This window comes from Monodelphis domestica, chromosome 8, assembly GCF_027887165.1.
Source record: "Monodelphis domestica isolate mMonDom1 chromosome 8, mMonDom1.pri, whole genome shotgun sequence".
Lineage (NCBI taxonomy): Eukaryota > Metazoa > Chordata > Mammalia > Didelphimorphia > Didelphidae > Monodelphis > Monodelphis domestica.
This window is the reverse complement of record NC_077234.1, coordinates 229,217,382-229,237,264: the sequence shown is the minus strand read 5'-3', so window position 1 is coordinate 229,237,264 and position 19,883 is coordinate 229,217,382. Positions and strand designations below refer to the sequence as shown.

The window sequence follows — 19,883 nt, the reverse complement described above, 5'->3', positions numbered from 1 at the left end:
CCAAATATTCTTTTGAATCAAAAGCCAAAATTTTGTTGTATTTCTTTTCATGTAATATCGAGTGAGCCAGAGAAATAACTGTTTCATGTTGAGTGGGTCCCATCTGAGTGAAGCGTTTACGAGAAGAGACTGACAAGAATTACCTATTAGGCTGTGAGCTTCTGGTACTCTCTTTTGCCTTTCTTTATATCCTCAGCATTTCAAATAATGCCTAGAATATAGTCAGTGTTTAATAAGTGTTCTTAAGGAGACAGCAAGGCGGCTCAGTGGATAGAGAATTAGGCTTAGAGATGGGAGGTCCTGGGTTCAAATCTGGTATCAGGCACTTCCTAGCTATGTGACTCTGAGCAACTCACTTAACTCCAATGCCTAGCCCTTATCACTCTTCTGCCTTGGAACCAATACAATGGTATTGAGTCAAAGATGGAAGGTGAGGGTTTAAAATTTTTTTTTTCTTTTTTTTTTTTTAATATATTTTATTTGATCATTTCCAAGCATTATTCGTTAAAGACATAGATCATTTTCTTTTCCTCCCCCCCACCCCCCATAGCCGACGCGTAAGTCCACTGGGCATTAGATGTTTTCTTGATTTGAACCCATTGCTTTGTTGATAGTATTTGCATTAGAGTGTTCATTTAGAGTCTATCCTCTGTCATGTCCCCTCAACCTCTGTATTCAGGCAGTTGCTTTTTCTCGGTGTTTCCACTCCCATAGTTTATCCTTTGCTTATGAATGGTGTTTTTTTTCTCCTGGATCCCTGAAATTTGTTCAGGGACATTACACCGCCCCTAATGGAGAAGTCCATTACGTTCGATTACACCACAGTGTATTAGTCTCTGTGTACAATGTTCTCCTGGTTCTGCTCCTCTCGCTCTGCATCACTTCCTGGAGGTTGTTCCAGTCTCCATGGAACTTCTCCACTTTATTATTCCTTTTAGCACAATAGTACTCCATCACCAACATATACCACAGTTTGTTCAGCCATTCCCCAATTGATGGGCATCCCCTCGTTTTCCAGTTTTGGGCCACCACAAAGAGCGCAGCTATGAATATTTTTGTACAAGTCTTTGTGTCCATTATCTCTTTGGGGTACAGACCCAGCAGTGCTATGGCTGGGTCAAAGGGTAGATATTCTTTTGTCGCCCTTTGGGCATAGTTCCAAATTGCCCTCCAGAATGGTTGGATCAGTTCACAACTCCACCAGCAATGAATTAATGTCCCTACTTTGCCACATCCCCTCCAGCATTCATTACTTTCCTCTGCTGTTATGTTAGCCAATCTGCTAGGTGTGAGGTGATACCTCAGAGTTGTTTTGATTTGCATCTCTCTGATTATAAGAGATGTGGAACACTTCTTCATGTGCTTGTTAATAGTTTTGATTTCTTTATCTGAGAACTGCCTGTTCATGTCCCTTCCCCATTTGTCAATTGGAGAATGGCTTGATTTTTTGTACACTTGATTTAGTACTTTATAAATTTGAGTAATTAAACCTTTGTCAGAGGTTTTTATGAAGATTTTTTCCCAATTTGTTGTTTCCCTTCTGATTTTAGTTATATTGGTTTTGTTTGTACAAAAGCTTTTTAGTTTGATGTAGTCAAAATTATTTATTTTACATTTTGTGATTCTTTCTATATCTTGCTTGGTTTTAAAGCCTTTCCCCTCCCAAAGGTCTGACATGTATACTATTCTGTGTTTACCCAATTTACTTATGGTTTCCTTCTTTATGTTTAAGTCACTCACCCATTTTGAATTTATCTTGGTGTAGGGTGTGAGGTGTTGATCTATTCCTAGTCTCTCCCACACTGTCTTCCAATTTTCCCAGCAGTTTTTATCGAATAGTGGATTTTTGTCCCAAAAGCTGGGATCTTTGGGTTTATCGTATACTGTCTTGCTGAGGTCGTTTTCCCCCAGTCTATTCCACTGATCTTCCTTAAATTTTTTTTTTTCTTGACTTGATTTGACTCTGGAAGTGAGAATGGAAATTGGTTGATCTGGGGTCACAGACCTATGGCTGTATCAGAGGACTATGACCATTTATGTGTCTAGAGAGCTCTCTGTGTGTAATAAAAACAAGGTTAACAATACAGCATCTCAGACTGGAAGCAGACATGTGCATTCTAATGGGCACAGTGATGGTACAGGTGTTCAGCTGCAGAGGGTATAGGAATGTGATGCTAAGCCAACACAAGCTAATTAGGAATTCCATATTTAAAGCTTGTTTTTTAAATGAATGAGGCAATTATTGATGAATCGGATGTGGTTTGCCTTAATGTTCAAAATAGTCTTAGTGTCCTGGGATGGATACTGCACAGAGATAAGCTATAGAACAGAGTAATTTTCTCAAAAAAAAAGCTATATTTTTAAAAATGTTAGGAGGTACAAGAAAGTGCATACAGGGAGAATTAAGGTTTTATAGGTTCAGAAAAGCAAGTAAAATGAATACAATCATAATTTGCTCCCAAAGAGTATAGTAATCAAATTCTTCATTGACCTACATTAAAAGAACCAAGGACCAAAATCCTTGAGTGACTTTGTCCTGTAATTGGAAAATGTAATTTGTAAAGAGTTCAACTTAACAAAAGGGGTCTACCAGTAAAATTTCTCAGCCCCAGTTTCCTCATCTGTAAGGTAAAGATCATAATTTCTAGCTGTGTCTGTTTACCTCAAGTTTTTATATGTGGGCCCAGTAATATCTTACTTTATACAGTTTATAAAGTCCTTCCATATATGTTAGCTCACCCATAAGACTCTAGATTGGATCATGTGTACCTTCCTACTTAAAAGGCCAAGTGTTATATGCCCCTATTTTACAAATGACCCAATCTGATATATGAGAAAGAACACTAACCACACCCAGAGGAAAAACTGTGGGAGTAGAAACACAGAAGAAAAACAACTGCTTGATTACATGGGTTGAGGGGACATGGCTGGGGATGTAGACTCTAAATGAACATCCTAGTGCAAACATCAACAACATGGAAATAGGTTCTAATCAAGGACACATTTAATACCCAGCAGAATTGTGCATCAGCTACGGGAAGGGGTTGGGGGAGGGAAGGGAGGGAAATACTGTGATTCTTGTAACCAGGGAAAAATGTTCTAAATTGACTAATTAAATAAAATTTTCAAACAAAACAAAACAAAAACAAATGATCTATCTAGGTCCAGAGATAGAAAATAGTAAAAGCTGGGACTCTAGCCCAAGTCTTCTCTCTTGAAATTCAGCCTTTTCACTGTACATATGAAATCACTTTGTATACATACAGTACTCCCACCTCCCACATGCAATTCTTCTTCTTCTTATTGTTATTATGTAAAGGAGGAGAGTGTGAGGATTATCATTTGAGAGATACTGTACACATTTTTCTGAAGTTATTTTTCCATTGTTTTGGTCTGCATCATCCCTGTATGTAAGAAATTAGAATATGGAAAACAGTAAAAAATGTAAATTGACCCATTTCTCTGAAGTCATTTTTCTGTCGTCCTAATAAGGACAATATAGGAAAGCTTCTCGAATCTCTGAATGATCTTGGAGCTTTGGTCAAGCAACATTATCCCATCATGGATTGCTAAAATAAGCTGCATTTCAGGATCTACTCCATAAAGTTAGTCGCTGGATAAAATGGTTTTCCAGCTGGCTAATTCATAAAGTATTTAAATACCTAAGCACATAAAACATGCAAATATAAACACAGTACAGTGGGTAAGTGTCTGGGAACTGGGAATTTACATTAAATGACTTCAGGAAAGTTATCTGCCTAATGTTTGATGCACAGCACCTGTTGCCAGAAGGCACTGCATGCAAGGAACTGGCATTACATTTCAGGTCTGCCTCATTTACTGTTCAGGTGCTAAACAGACTTGGTCCTCCCAGGGCTGATGTAAAACAGAGGTGCAGGTGCTGACCTGACTTGGGAACACATGCAGCTCTCTTAGCACATTTTTTTCTAGTTTCTTAACTTAGCCAAACCAATATAGTTAAGTCCTGACATTTCCAAATACAACATTCACAGAATGAGCTAAAATTAAAAGCCAACACAGTTATAAAAAAAGGTTCTTGTCAATTGCGGAGCTTAAAATAATAGGCAATGCTAATGTTCATTGTTCTTTTAAATTAAAAGATGCAGAAGGGGCAGCTAGGTGGCTCAGTGGATTGAAAGCCTGGTCTAGAAATGGCAGGTACTGGGTTCAAATGTGACCTCAAACACTTCCCTGGGTGAGGCATTTTTAACTCCCATTGTCTAATCTTTACTATTCTGCACCAATACAAAATATTTATTCTAAAATGGAATGTAAGGGTGAGAGAGTGTGTGTGTGTGTGGGAAAGAGAGAGTGAGAGTGTTTGGGTTCCATTTTGATTAAAGGCTGCTTGGTTCAAATTTCATAGGATTATTCACCTGGAATGGCCTTTGAGAGCCTCTAGCCTGACCTTTACCATATAGTTCATTACTTCAATTAAAACCATGATTTCATCAATGTGGGAACACCTTCCAATGGTACATGTCACCACCCACTCATATCCTCTTATCTTCTTCCATCTTGACTTGTACATTCTTCACAAGATGTCCATTCACCACATTAGAGGCTTCCCTCAAAATCCATTGATGATATCATGTAGGTGCCAGTGCACCATACCTATCCGTATCCTTTTTGCCTAGTTTCTACTTCATGGCTAGCTTACTTCCTTTCCCTTGAATGATTATTTTATAAAACTTTGTGCTCAGTTTGTTGAAAATATGCTGCATCCTGCTTATGCACTTTTCCATTGCCCTTTGTGTGACTAACAATTTTGATCCCTTGGTGACTGTGGTATTGTGTGATTTACAATTATTGCATATTACAAGAAGAGTATTCACATTAAAAAAGAAAAAAGATGGATTTGGGGCAAAAGCCTTAAGTTTAGTGAAAAGCATTGTAGAAATTCCCAAGTGCAAATCAGGCTCTTCCTTCTATTCAACTCTTTTAAAAAAATTTTTTATTTTTTTAAAAATCCTTACTTTCCATCTTAGAATCAATACTATGTATTGGTTCCAAGGAAGAAAAGTGGTACAGGCTAGGAAATGAGGGTCAAGTGACTTGCCCAGGGTCACGCAGCTAGGAAATGTCTGAACACAGGATCTCTTCATCTCTAGGCTTGGTTCTCAATCCACTGAGCCACCTCACTGCCTCCCTTCTTTTCAATTCTCAACTCTATTGATCACATGCAGTGTCTGTCTAAGATATATGAATGAACGGACCAGTTGTATCCAATTATTGTATTACCAATATATTAGTATAGTAATTGTATAAATTCAATTCAAAAACAGAAACAGGTGAGGACAATAGTTCTCCACACCAAAGAAATGTCAAAGGAAAGACTGTGAGTAGCATCAAAAATGGACATTTGACTTAGAGCTGTCATCAGGAGGTCTGTTTGGTTCCCATTCTTTTACAGAGGCAGCCAGGTCCTGCAGAGGATACAGACTAGAAAACATGAGTTTAAATCCTGCCTCAGACAGTGAACTGTGTGGCCCTGGAAAAATCATTTGAGCTCAGTTTAAAACGGGGATAAAAACCTCCCAGAGTGGCTGTGAGATGATCTGGGTAAAGGCATTTACAAACCTTAAAATGCTCTAAAATTGCTAAATGTTATAAATGTCAGCATAACTGAGGATAGGTCCCTTCACCTTTCTCAGCCTGTCTCAAAAAAATTTGTATTTTTAATGTTTTACATATTCTAAAAATGATACTTATTTCTAATGGCTTCCTATTTGACTAGAAACATAAAAATCAAAAAGCCAAATCATCACTAGGTCTTCATATGAGTTTAATCTGTATTTAATCCATGTAATTAAAAGAAGTTCATAAAAGGTCATTAAACATAATGTTATTTTTAGAGAGAAGAAGAAATGTGCAAATCTATCACATCTTTACAAAGAGGGAAAAGGAGGTTAGCAGTTGGTTTACAGCTTCTCCAAGGGGTTTCCACATTGGCTGTGTCATATAAGGTTTTATAGCAAGATGGCTGGCTTGAATACCGGGTCTGAAATCCCAAATGTAATTAAAATCTTGTAACGAGCCATAGTATTGAGAAAAATGTTCCTTGCTTCCTGATCTTATATGCTCGGAGACAGAAAAATATATGATTGAGAAAAGGCAATTAAGTTTCATTATGAACTAATTATCTTGCAAGTTCCATCAATATTCTTCAACACTTTGGATTATGTCAGAGAATTTGAATGTTGGAAGGTCACTTGCCTTTGCAAATTGGTTTGGAGAAAAGAAAAGTTACCATCTTTGGAAAGGATTTGTCAATGTTTTTTTAGAAATAAGATGTAAAATGTCACCTTCCTTCCTTCCACTACCCAGTGGGATATCTGAACTTGGGCATTTAGGAAGAAGCTAGAGAAATGAGGCACCAGGTGCAGGACATTAAATAGTTCTGGCCCAGTATCAAGAATAGCAAAATAATAATAATAATAATAATAACATTCTCCATGTTTTCTTCTCCCACTTCCTCTGAATTCCAAAAGTAGAAAATGGGAAATGTATCTTTCCTTCCACTCACCTACTATCTTGACCATCATATTATAGAATTGAGTCTAAAGATTGATAGTTACTGGTGGGAATTAAAGCACATTATCCAAATATAAATTTACCCAAGCCATTCCATTTTTTGGCCTTCCATAAACCTTTCTGTTATTGTAGCATTTTCTGAAAATTTAGTGAACTTTTCTAAGTAATGAAGACAGCTGACCTCCCTTTTTTATTTTGAAAAGATTAAAAAAATTAAATCATTGCTGGGCTAAGACCTTGGATTGCATGCCAAGTTCCAGTCTGAAGCAATTTCAGACATCTGTGTTATAATGTCCCTGAAAGCATTCCCACCACTAAATTAAACCTGAGCTTTGGGGTTGTTCAGTGATATAAAGTTTATTGAAACATTTTTACATTCACTTGCCTAGCCCACATTAGCAGTTTTATTTCCACACATGAAACTAAACAGTAAAATTATAAAAACAGAACAGCAGGTAAGAAGAGTCTCGTTTTTTATTCTTTTGTTGTCTTTATTCCATTTTGTGATTGTTGTCATCATGATTACTTGATCCTGTTGAATAATAGCAGTGCATTTCGGTGATCTGATACTGGACAATTGGAAATATTTTGTTAAAATTTCTGCATTAATGTTGTTATTGTATACTTATTAAATCCCCAAAGTAAGTTAAATGAACTTCAGACCCCATGGTTCAAAATCAGAATTTTCCCTCTTTGATGAGATGTAAATTTTTCATTTTTTCTTTTCCCACTTCCTTTGATGCTTCATTGTGGAACAAACATGAAGATAGACCTTCCAAGGCTATGCTAGAGGAGAACAGGACTACTGGCCTGGAATGTATCAGTCTCAGGCTGAACATTAACTATCTAACTATCTAACTGTCATTCAATGACCAACCTATGATCAATGGATCCTTGAAAAGGCTTATTGCCAAAAGATCTGTATAATGCTTAAAGATTACCATCGTGTTGAGGAGTTGCAATGTATGAGAATATTCTAATAAAAATAAATAAGTAAAGAAATAAAATTAGCCATTGAGTTCACAAATCTAGAGAACTGAGTTCATTCCATTCCCATTCAAGAAAGATATGTTAAAAGAAATTTAGTTTGAAAAGCAGGGGAGAAAATTGCTCCAGTTTGCTAGCCATTTTATGGAGGTCCAGCTAGATTTTTCAGGGAGGGGCTTGCTTTGGAGACTTTTATATACAAGAGATATGGAGAATAGAGAGGGAGACAAACAGACAGAGAGAAACTGGGTATTCAGCTGCTGCTTCACTCTTCTTTCCCACTTTCAAATCTCTTAAGTAATACAGATCAAGCAAAAGGATATTTAGCATTTGGCCATAACTTGTAATAAATTATTTTATTAAAATTTTAGTGTAAAACATCAGTATAAGCTATACTTGCTTAGTAATTATTTGCACGTAAATTACTTTAAATGTGTAAAATTTACTAATACCTCTTGGGTGTTACTAAGTCCTTTTCAAGATCCTTCGTCATCCTCATTCACTTTTTCCTTATGTGACTGGGTAGTGTGTAATTCATTCTATTGGTTCTTTCTTTTGGCATTATTTCATAAAGGTCTTTCCAGATTTCTTTATCTTCTCATAACTGTCCAGATTAATTGCATTGTAGGATTACATTACAATAATGTGCAGGGCATTACTCTCACCCTGTATATGAAATCCTACAAAAGTGAGATTTGGAAGTAGGGCAGATGGAAAAATTGTTCATATTGAATCAATGAAAATAATGTTTATTAATTGCCTACTCTGTGCCAAGAACTGTGCTAGTGTACAGGTGTTGGGGAGGGGGGGTTAGATCACTGTCTTAAAGCACGAGGAAATGACCAGAATACCGTCATTAGAAATACACCTCATCCTTACCTTATTTTTCTTATTTAACTGATTACTCCAGGTTACTAAGGAATATCATTGTCCTTTTTAACTCAGAAGTTTTCTTTTGTAGAAATAAATATTTTTCACAATTAAATATGTTTTACCACCACCACCAACAAAAGCATAGCATCCCAACAAAGAACACTTTCAATGAAAAAGAAGTTCCCAAGAAGTGTACATTCCTATCCAGCTCAAAAAAAGGGAGAGAACCAGACCTCAAATTGGCCTCAGTCACCAGGGATAAAAGGAAGATTTTGTTGGAGTGGTGACAGATAAGGGAAGGGAGCAGGTAGGCTCTGTCACTGAAGATACTGAAGGATACCAGTATCCGCCAGTTTTGAGAAGTACAAAGACAGGCTTGCCCATACTCCCATAATCATAAATCTGCCTGCCTTCTAGCCCACATCCTGCCATACCTGAGGCCCTGTTTTACTTTGGAGGCCAATAGATCCAAAGATAGAGCTCCTTAAAAGCTCCCTGTTTATTGACACTTTTCAAAGATCAAGCCTGGGCTTCAGGTTTCCTTTTGCTGGTGGCATTGCTAAACTAACCAGTCTTCTCAGGTATTTTCCTCAGTCAATGAATGGAATCCCTGCCCTTCCGGATTGCTAAACCTAGAGTCCATAAACATGTTTCTCTAATATTTTAATAAAAGGATATAACTGATTTCTTTTGTTATCCTGTGTAAATTTTTTGCATTAGAAAACATTCCTGCAGGGAGGGATCCAGAGGCTTCACCAAATAACCAAGATGTTCAGAACATTTGACCTAGAGGGAAGATAGGATGGGCAGTAGAAAAGCAGTTGCCTGAGGACTCCGTCTTCTTTGATATTCTCCACTCTATTTACAGAAGAGGCTGCTCAATAAATACTTGGGGAATTGGATAGCAGGATTTCTCCCCACTGCTCCTGGCAATACTAACTGAAGCTTATAATCATATAATGAAATCTTCTAAAACGGAAAAAAAAAAGAAATTTCCTAGAACACGAAACTGTTAGGAAGGAATCAAATTAAATATTTATTCAGTACCTACTCCATGTAAGACACAGGCTTCTTCTTGATAAACAAGAAAAGCTTCATGTGGAGTTTGTAAGTTTTCGCTCTTCGGTGGAAGAGAGGGTGGGATAAGGCTTTCGGAGCTGAATAGTTATTTTGGTCAGCAGGAAACAGGTAAAATTACTTAAAAAGCACTGGTGAGCCACTTTTCTATTGACTGTGGTTTAGAGGAGTTAACAAAAGAAAGCAATACCTTACAGATTCTTACCTTTCAATTTATTTCCAATTATGGAGCTCTTGAATGCTGCTCCTTGAGTTCTAAAGTGCCGCCTTTGGTGGGGAAAAAAAAAGAAAGTCATGACAAAATGTGTTTGGTTGAAATTGCAGGTTTGTGTAACTCCGCCGACAGCTGGATGATTGTCCCTAACATCAAACAAAACCACTACACAGTTCATGGGCTCCAGAGCGGCACCAAGTACATCTTCATTGTCAAAGCCATTAATCAGGCTGGCAGTCGGAACAGTGAGCCCGGCAAATTGAAGACAAACAGTGAGTGACATGAAACCCAGCCCTGTTGTCTTCTCCCACCCTCTCTCCTTTCTACTGTCGGTGCCCCTTCTTTTCCTTCCCCGAGTCTCGGTGATGCTTGACATTTGAAAGGCAAGAAATTCAAAGCAGAATATCAAGTTAATGATCCCTTCCACAGGAGCCCTTTATTTTGTCTCAGCTATCTGTTCAAATCCTTTCACCTGTCCAGGTCCTAGACATTTTTTTCCTGGTATAGTTTTTTTTTTTCTCCTCCCTGTTTCTTAGCTTAGGCACTGTGGTAATCCAGATGAAGCACTGGATTTTGAATTTTAAATGCCCTGGATTCAAATCCTGGTTCTGAAACTTACTAGCTATATGACACTCTCATCAAGTGATTTAACTAACCTCCCTGAATCTCAATTTCCTCATCCATAAGATGGGGGGAAAACTTTTCCTACTCTATAAAGATTTGTTGTTTTGGTGTAGACTTGTAAACTCATCCAGATGAAGAGCTTTCATTTTATAGACCTTCACCATTGCGTAATGAAATCAGAATCATCTTTAACATATCTAGGGGAAACTTAGATGTTTAGTGACATACTCAATATGCACGAGAATTAGGACTTGAACTGGATCTTTTTTACTCTAAAGCTAGCACAAAGGTACCTGTGGCTCAGTGGGTAGAGCACTAAGGCTGGTGTCAGGTCACCTGCATTCAAATCCATCAGACACTTTGCTAACTGTGTGACCCTGGGTGAGGCTCTTAACCTCTGATTGCATGACAAAAGATTCATTGGATCCACCAAAGGAAATAGCAGACCACTCTAGTATCTTTGCCAAGAGAACCTCATAGATAGCTATAGTCCATGGCTATCACAAAGAGACATAACTGAATTACCACATAACAAAAAAGCCTAGCAGGTCATATAGTAGATTTAGATGCCTGTCTTACAGGATTGTTTGGAAGATTAATGTATAGAAAAAGTACTTTGAAAGCTAGAAAGTGTTACACAGATATTCAGTAGTGGTATCACTTTCTCATTCATTTTGTTTTTGGTTGAGAATTCAGATAAAATAGACAACAAATGACTTATTTTTCTGTTATTTTGTATAATGTTCTGTAGCTTATTACAAAGTGAATGAAATTTTTTAAAATTAAATATATTAGAAGATAAACTCATCTTTTTTTTTTAAACCTTACCTCAATACTGTGTATTGGCTCCAAGGCAGAAGAGTGGTAAAGGCTGGGCAATAGGGGTCAAGTGATGTGCCCAGGGTCACACAACTAGGAAGTGTCTGAGGTCAGATTTGAACCCAAGACCTCCTGTCTGTAGACCTGGCTCTCAATCCACTGAGCTGCCCAGCTGCCCCCAACCTCATCTTATGTAGACTCATAAGAAATATCTGTTAAACAATTCCACTAATGGACCAGACACATATATGTACCTTGTCCTATTCCTGCATGATTTTTTCTTTTACTTTTCTTTTTTCAAAGCTTTTCAGCCCATGTAGTTTGGACATTGTATGTAGTACACTGATGTCTACTGAAACACTGTGGTTTTATATGTATTACGGAGGTGATTGTGGGCAGCAAATGGTGCTCTAGTTCCAGTACAAGTAATTTACTAAATTCTCAATGATATTTGGGGGTTTGTGCTTATCAGTCCCATCTCCTTTACCTATTCGCAAAATATATTGGCAAATCACTTAACGCCTGAGAGATCTAGGCAACTCTCTAAAGGTGGGCTACCTTGGCCACTGATATGGGTACCATGCAGGAAAGAATTACCACAACCAAGAAGGGCTCTATCACCTCTCTGCAAGCCATCTACGTGCCTGCTGATGACTTGACTGACCCTGCTCCTGCCACCACCTTTGCCCACTTGAATGCTATTACAGCGCTGTTCCAGGTTATTGCAGAGCTGGGCATTTACCCTGCAGTGGATCCTCTGGATTTCACTTCCTGAATCATGGATCCCAACATTGTTGGTAACGAGCACTATGATGTTGCCTGAGGCATGCAGAAGATCCTCCAGGACTACAAGTCCCTCTAGGATATCCTTGCTATCCTCGATATGGATGAGTTGTCTGAGGAAGACAAGTTGACAGTGTCTCGTGCCCAGAAAATCCAGCATTTCTTGTTGCAGCCCTTCCAGGTTGCTGAGGTATTCACAGGACATATGGGAAAGACGGTCCCCCTGAAAGAAACCATTAAGGGATTCCAACAGATCTTGGCAGGCCAGTACGACCATCTCCCAGAGCAGGCCTTCTATATGATAGAACCCATTGAAGAAGCCATGACAAAAGCTGAAAAACTGGCTGAAGAGCACTCGTGAGGGGCACCTGCACTTACCACCATGTCCTTGCCTACCCCCTTCCTCTGATTCCACTTGGCTCAGCAGAACTCCACAAGAACTTTATTGGGAAAGCTGTGTCCCTTCGGAGAATATTTAAATTTTGAATAAAATTGACTTGTCACGGAAAAAAATATATATATACACAAATTGAAAATACATGGATTTTTCAGCTTCTGGTGTGTAATAAATTCAGTCACCTGAGGGTGTCCTTTCAGATATCTGAGATCTTAAATTTTTGTAACTAGCCGTAATAATACTTCAGTTTCCACCATGTCATTGCATAATCTGAATCAATACATTTAGGATCTTAAAGGATAACCTGCGAAGAATTTCTGATGTAAATGACCTGAATCTCTGACATAAATCCTTTTGTTTTAATAAATGTTTTTTCTCATTCCTCTTGTCTTTTGGAGGAATTGAGAAGAAATAACTTTTGAATAGGCAATTATTCTTTCATAATGTTGCACAGATAGATAAAATAATTGTTCTTTGTTGAATATATTATTCTTACTCATAGAGCTCCCATATTAGTTATTAAATATTATTGTCTCTAAAGGAAGTCTTGAATTAGTTATTATTCAGTGTTATTAGTTGTCATTTTAGATATTGTTATTATTCATACAGCTCTCAAATTAGGTCAATAGGATATCTCAAATTAGTTTTTAAAGCAAAGGCAAAGCAGGTTTTCATGGCCACACCTGTCAGTTAGCTAGTTAGGAAGAGCACAAACATGAAAACAAACCTAGACGAGGCAAATTAACAAAACCAATTTGGTTTTCAATTTTTTTGGTTTGAAATTCTTTTCCACTTTTATGTCATTTAAAAATAGACATGTCTTGGAGTACAAATAGGATTCTATTTGGTAGTAACTTCTTAGTATTCTCTGTAGGTCTTGGGAGCTTTGCACTATAGGCAGCACACAATAAAACAGACCTGTCATTTTAAAACTCCCTCCATTTAGCATTTTTTTTTTGCAACTTATGTTCCTACAGAGTTGCTTACATTGGCAGTATATGGCAGAGATAAGACTTGAATCCTTCATCTCGAAAGCATAAAGAGCAATTTAATGCTTAACTCTCTTTTAGAAAGGACCTTGAAAAAATGGCAACAATATAAATGAGGTCATTAGAAAGGTAAGACAACTGGGCACTGTGCCGTGTGAAAGAGAGCTGATCTAGATGCAAAGGCTCACACACACCTATAATCCCTGATCCTAGGGAGGCTAAGACTAAGGATTCCTTGAATTCAGGAATTTTGATCTCTAGCACGGCTAAAGCCCATTGGGTTTTCTCACTAAGTCTGTGACACTAATATGGTGAGCCCTATGGAAGCCAAGAGCCACCAAGCTACCAAAGGAGAAAAAGAAAAGATTTAATTGAGCTTGAAATCAAAGGGCAGGAACATATGAGTGATTAATTGGAATTAAAGAGAGGCAGAATTTAACTCAATAGCTGAAAAAACTTCACAATATGTTCCAAGTAGAATCAGCTACCTCAGAAAGAAGTGATAAACTTATTTTCAATTATGTATTTCTGTATCATGATGGATCCGTATAATAGAAAATATCCTAGTGTTCCCACCCAAATAATGTTGATTCCCTTATGTTACAGTAGAAAGAGTGCTGGATTTGGACTCTGAGGAGCTGGGTTCAAATCCAGGTTCTATAATTTCCTTCTTGCTTGACCTCACTAATAAAATAAGAACTAAATACTATGAAGATTTCTTCCAGTTCTAAATCTGTTTTGGGAGAGGAGTAACAACACGAGTTTCACTTTTCACAGTTTTCTACAGCTATATTTACAAAATTCTCTGATTTGTTTTTTGTTTTTGTTTGTCCAGGCTAGTGTATAGCTAGGCACAGCATAATTTAAACACCATGCTCAAGTTCACAATGTCCCTGAGAGTTTTTCCATATGACAAGCCTGGCTTTTTCACAAAAGTTCTCTAGGAAGCTTTTTTTTGACATGGAAAGGGAGTTTAAAAGAAAAGACTGTTGGTGGTATCATAGTTGCACCCCTATGGTGGCTACATTTTGGAATGAAGGTATGTTACTGGGATCTAGAACTCTCCCCAGATTGATAAAGGAGTAGGTATTGCCATAGCTTCGTCGAGCCTGGTTATTGTCTATGAGCTCTAACCAAGGAGAAGATACCTGCCAATGGCAACAAATCTCTGCAATGTTTTTATTTTGGACAAGGTTGTAACTCATTTCCTGTACGTAACTGCCTGATAGCTAATGTGGTACAGGCAATCTTCCAAGGTAATATTGAATTGTCATAATAATAACAATAGCTATCACAAGAGATGGAATCAGCAAAAACAGGACTTATTGAAAACGTTCAATTGTGCCTCTGCCCAGGAAGGTTTTTAACAATGCCCAACTCATTTAAATGTAAATATGGATAATAAAATGGGCAGACATGATTAAAGCCTGGAGGAGAAAAACCCAGATGAGAAAAGCTTTTACACCACTTTTCAGGATAAAGTAATGAAGGTTTATGGCTGTCCTAAGATTGTTGTGTTAATACTTCATCCAAAACAAACTAAATTAGCATTACATATATATACATATATAAAGATATGTATATATATATAAATATATATATAATTAAATCCATAATATTAGTCCATTTGCTTACTTATTGGCTTGGATCCTATTAAAATGTATATAATCTGAATATATGCAGCAAGTATTCTAAAATTAGCAAAGAGACTATCAATGGTGAATTTAATCTTTTCCTTCTCTTTCTTCATGTTGACCTATAGAAAGAATCATCTTATTATTGATCAGAAAAGACTTTAATGCAAGTATCTATCTTATGGAATGCTATGATAACATTTTAGAAATGTTGGCTATTAAGAGAATTTCTGAAAAGTAAATTGTTTTCATATTACCTTGCATTCAAATTTCCCCATAATAAGACGAATTGGAAACTGTGATAAGTGCACTTTGTCTTTCCCCTCTCTGATCCATGCTCCAAACAGCTGTCAAAGTTATTTTGCTCTTCAAAACTGTTTTAATTTGATTTTTCACTTAACAAGAAAAGTATTTTTCTCTCCTTCACATCCTCCCTCCATTGGAGAAAAGAAAAATAAAACCCTTGAAACAAGTATGAATAATAAGAAAAACATGTCTGCATTGGCTCTCTGTGTAAAATAGATATTTCTCAGTTTGCATTGAATCGATTACCTTTCAGGAAGTAGGTAACATGCTTCATCACAAGTCTTCCAGAAGAGCATTTGGCTATTGCATCAATCAGAATCAGAAGAGTTGCAATAGAGCCTGCTTGAACCTTTGCCCAAGAGCCAGTTGTTCACTCTTAGACTTGAGCATTTACACCTCACAAATTGACAACCATACACTAGGACAAGATTTATTATTTTGTTAATTATTTAGATTTCAGAAAATGTAGGGTAAATTTTAAAGTGTGTCAGGTACATTTTTCTAGGGAGTTGGTTGATGAACATTTTCAGCATTCCACTGGTTCTTAATGTTTCAAAGTCATTTGTGAAAGTTATATTCATAAAATATAGATATGATCATGTCATTCTCTTGTTCACTGATCTTCAGTGACCTTCCAATTAGCAAATTCTGTGACATATTGGACATTTGTATAACAATGCTATTGAGAATGCTTTGTAATACTCTGATTATCTTTAGCCCCTCTCCCTTGAGAAATCCCCTCTATCATTACCTCCTCGGTGTCTCACCATTCTTCTGCCCCACCCCTTTTACCATAGGGATTTCCCTTCCTCCTGAGGATTCTGGTTCCATACTCACAGCTTTTAGAAGTATGCTCTATGACTTTATTTTCTGTTTTTTTCACAATTATTAAAATAACTTCACCAGTGATGACAGTAAGATTCCTTAATTTTGATACTTTATATTATACAAAGTGAACAGAAGGAAAAAGCATAGAAGATATGATTAGAATAGGTTAACTGGCCTAGTTCTTAGAATATGTGATGAGGCTCTTCAAAATAAATGGATTTTTCCCCTTTCTTTTTTTCCATAAATGTCTTTCTAGGCCAGCCATTTAAATTGGACCCCAAATCTGCCCACCGGAAACTAAAGGTGTCCCATGACAACTTGACTGTAGAACGCGATGAAACATCATCCAAAAAGAGTCACACACCTGAGCGCTTCACCAGCCAAGGGAGCTATGGCGTAGCAGGCAATGTGTTCATTGACAGTGGCCGCCATTACTGGGAAGTGGTCATAAGTGGAAGTACATGGTAAGCCTCATATTTACATTGCACTGTAGTTACCAATGGATAATCTTACAAATGCTTTTTGGTAGAAAACTGAACCCAGGCTCAAAACAAACATCTTATAATGATATTTCCTTAATGACTATATCTCTTTCATAATAAGAACTTAAAAAATAAAGCGTAACCATTATTTTGTTTTTGAGAAGTACTTACAGTACGGATTGCCCTGCCCATGGACATCTTGCTTGTTCTGTTGGTATCTATGTGACATCAAGAGAATATGAGGAGGCCATACTCTGACACATTTGGTGGAAGGAAGAAATTACAGATAGACAAACATGAATATGTTTCAATCATCAAAGTACCTATATCAATAAGATCATAATCCAGTTTCACATTCTGGATTCCCCTTCCTAGACACAGCTTGCAAAATTCTCTTTCATGCTAGAAAGGGAACTTTTTGCATTAGTCTTGAATAGCATCTATGTCTTTAATGCTAGTCAGAAAACTGTAAGGAACACTGAAAGATTATCTGAAGTAACTACCAGCCTTCAGGTACAAAACTTTCTAAAACATCTAGGACATGGTTGCCCATTCTTCTGTTGGAAGTCATAGTCAATCTCTATCAGTTAGCTTTGCACAGAGTAAAGCCTATCACATAGTCACAAGCAATACTCCTAACTCTTATCTATCTGTCTTGTGCCCATGAGTCACAAAAGAAACTAAGGAAAAGGATGTTGTTGTTATCTTCAAAGCAACACAGGCTAGTTACCTCAGTTAATTACAGGAGAATACTATTCAGAAAGCTGTAAGGGATAAAAGGAGTGGCTATCCTTAGCCTAAATATATCACCACCAGTGGAAGAAAAAACAAAACTCAAACATAAATGCCCTATTAATTGTAGATGACTAACATCTTTATAGATATGTACATTTATTTACATGCACATGCATCAATTATAAAACGTGTTTTTCTCTGAAAAGCAACTATATTGAGAGCAGGAAAATAATAAAACATATCCAAGGTCCCAACTGCATCTAAGCAACTGAAGCCACAGAAGCACCTGGCTTTGAGAATGTGAGTGTCAAGTATCTCCTTTCCCTGAATTTGATTCCCACACTCCCGAATAATGGTTGTGATATCTAGTAGGGAGTGCCATCTTACCTTTCAATTGTTTGAAACATTCTCATTCCCAACATTTTACTTGACATTGGAAAAGAGGGGCTTCTGCATCGCTGAGCCATGTAGTAGACTGCCATTCATTTTCACAAACATTCTAGGCCATATTAAAAGCATTAAGATAGGATTAATGGCAGATGCAAAAAAAGGAGAGAATTAAATAAGTCTCATGAATGTGCTTTGTTATTCTAAGATAGAATCTGATATCTAAGCCACCCAAGTTTCATTAATAATCATTTATGATCACATTTCAATTTATTATTAGGAGAATTCCACCAATCAAAAATGCTAGAGTACTACAAACATAACTCAGTCATCCTTGAAATATCCACCAGATATAAAAATAATATATGCAAAAAATGCTAAAAATTTAAAGTAATATCTCAAAGACCTAATTTAACTTTAATTTCTGAAAATTCACCCTGTGCAGTTATTTAGAGACAGCTGAAGGAAGAGAGAATAAGGAGACCACCACTAAAATCCAATTTGCATGAATACTTTGCTTGGAATGTGGATTGAGGAATGGCACCTTAGATCTTCCCAAGTACTGCTCCTTAAGCTTGTAAATACACATGTAATTTTATGATATGTGCAATGGGGCATGTTAGCATTGCTCTGAGGAATGTAACTTGGGGACTTTTTGACTTCTTGGTGTTTTGGTGCATACCTTAATGGGTCGTTACCATTCTTCCTCTCCCTTGGAAGCACTGTGAAAATATGTACATAGATTTCAAGATTAATGATAATTTAATAACACTCAATTCCTTTGGTTAATGGACTATAAACTTAGTTATTTTGCTACAAAAGCTAACTGGCGTTAATGGTTGTTGGGTGTTTTATGGAGTAGTGCTAATGAACTTGGAGGGTGGTTTCATGGAAAGATCAGCAGGTTGGAAAGTCAGAAAGTGTAGTTTCAGCTCTGATTCACTCTGTGAACCTCTGTGTGCCTAAGTTTTCCCATTTGTAAAATAGCATTAGCGAAACCAAGGACTGACCTTAACCATAGACCAATGTGAATATTTGGTGAGATCCAAGGGTCAGTATATTTTTAATAAAAGAGTTCCAATGTAGTTAATGATCATTTATATATTGAGGAATACTTAGGAGCTGCTTATTGATTGATTGAGCAAATAGATACATACATTATAGGTAAGTGTATACTTCTTCCACCAATGCAATTTGTAACCCTTCTCATCCTGTGCAATTCTTGTCTATCTCGCAACTGTCTTGTCTATCTCATTCTACATCTATCTATACATCTGTATTTGTATCTGTAATTAAGTATGTAATAGGAAAAACACAGGAACTCAAGTCATTTGCAAATAATGAACTATTTTTGAACAGGAAATACAACCAGCTTAAATGCAGAGAAAATCTGAGAGATTTTATTTCATATCTTTCCTCAGTCGATATTATTTTTAATTAGAGCTCCAGTGTTTTGTTATTTAATTGTGCATACTTATTAATTAGAAGTGGTGAGGTTTCTATGGCATATTTTTTTAAACCTTAGAAACAGTGACATTTTGGAAATTCTGGGCGTTCTTTGCTTACCTCTGCTTGAGAAGGTCCCAGCAGCCAATTTGTGCAACTGATCTTGATTCCACCATGACCATCATCTAATTTGTTCACTTTTGAATAGAAGCTCTGAATCAAAGCAATGAGTTTTGCTTAGTCTCAGTTCTACAGAAGGTCATAAGAATTATCAACATAAATCCCAGAGGAAAGTAATTAGATTAAGGATTCAGGATATCTAAGGAAGAGGCTTTGGATGGGGGCATAATTCCCCACATCATGGAAAATATTCTGAATATTTAAAAAATATGAATTGTGATCATTGTCTAGCTTGTACTTTGTCATTTTCTTTAAAAAAAAACAAAGGAAAGGCTTAGTTCCTTCCATTTCTCCTTGGAGGGGAGGGGAGGAATAAAGGATAATTATATCATATACGGTTTAAAAAATTTGCTATGGTATGTGACTTGAAAACAAGATTTTGAATGTTCCAGTGACCTTCTCCTTATCAGATGGTTGGGAATAGAAGAAAATGTGAAATTATCAGTTAAATAAATACCTTGATGGATTTTAATTTAATTTAAGCTCATGAACCACTGAAGGTCACCTCTATGTGCCTCTGAACTGGTAGAATATAGGTTAGTTTTTATTTCCAAGACCCAGTGTGAC

At 36.9% G+C, this 19,883-nt stretch overlaps 1 protein-coding gene and 2 long non-coding RNA genes across 8 annotated transcripts in view; 1 reads left to right on the top strand and 2 right to left on the bottom strand.

Moving 5' to 3' along the window:
• The window catches only part of MID1 (midline 1), a 453,084-nt gene that overhangs the window by 429,609 nt on the left and 3,592 nt on the right, over positions 1–19,883 (top strand). For all 6 annotated transcript variants that reach the window (XM_007500937.3, XM_056808078.1, XM_056808079.1 and 3 more), the window contains exons 8-9: positions 9,817–9,978; positions 16,343–16,550. In XM_007500937.3, coding sequence (XP_007500999.1) covers positions 9,817–9,978; positions 16,343–16,550 — 370 coding nt within the window. The remainder of the gene's footprint in view (positions 1–9,816; positions 9,979–16,342; positions 16,551–19,883) is intronic.
• LOC130455907 (uncharacterized) lies at positions 6,903–16,900 on the bottom strand. Its single transcript, XR_008914176.1, has 3 exons — positions 16,740–16,900; positions 9,698–9,759; positions 6,903–7,087 (listed from the first exon to the last, which is right to left on the bottom strand). It is a non-coding gene; the product is annotated as an uncharacterized LOC130455907 (long non-coding RNA).
• Positions 17,431–19,352, bottom strand: LOC103094257 (uncharacterized). The gene is made up of 3 exons (XR_471143.3): positions 19,257–19,352; positions 18,373–18,412; positions 17,431–17,802 (listed from the first exon to the last, which is right to left on the bottom strand). It is a non-coding gene; the product is annotated as an uncharacterized LOC103094257 (long non-coding RNA).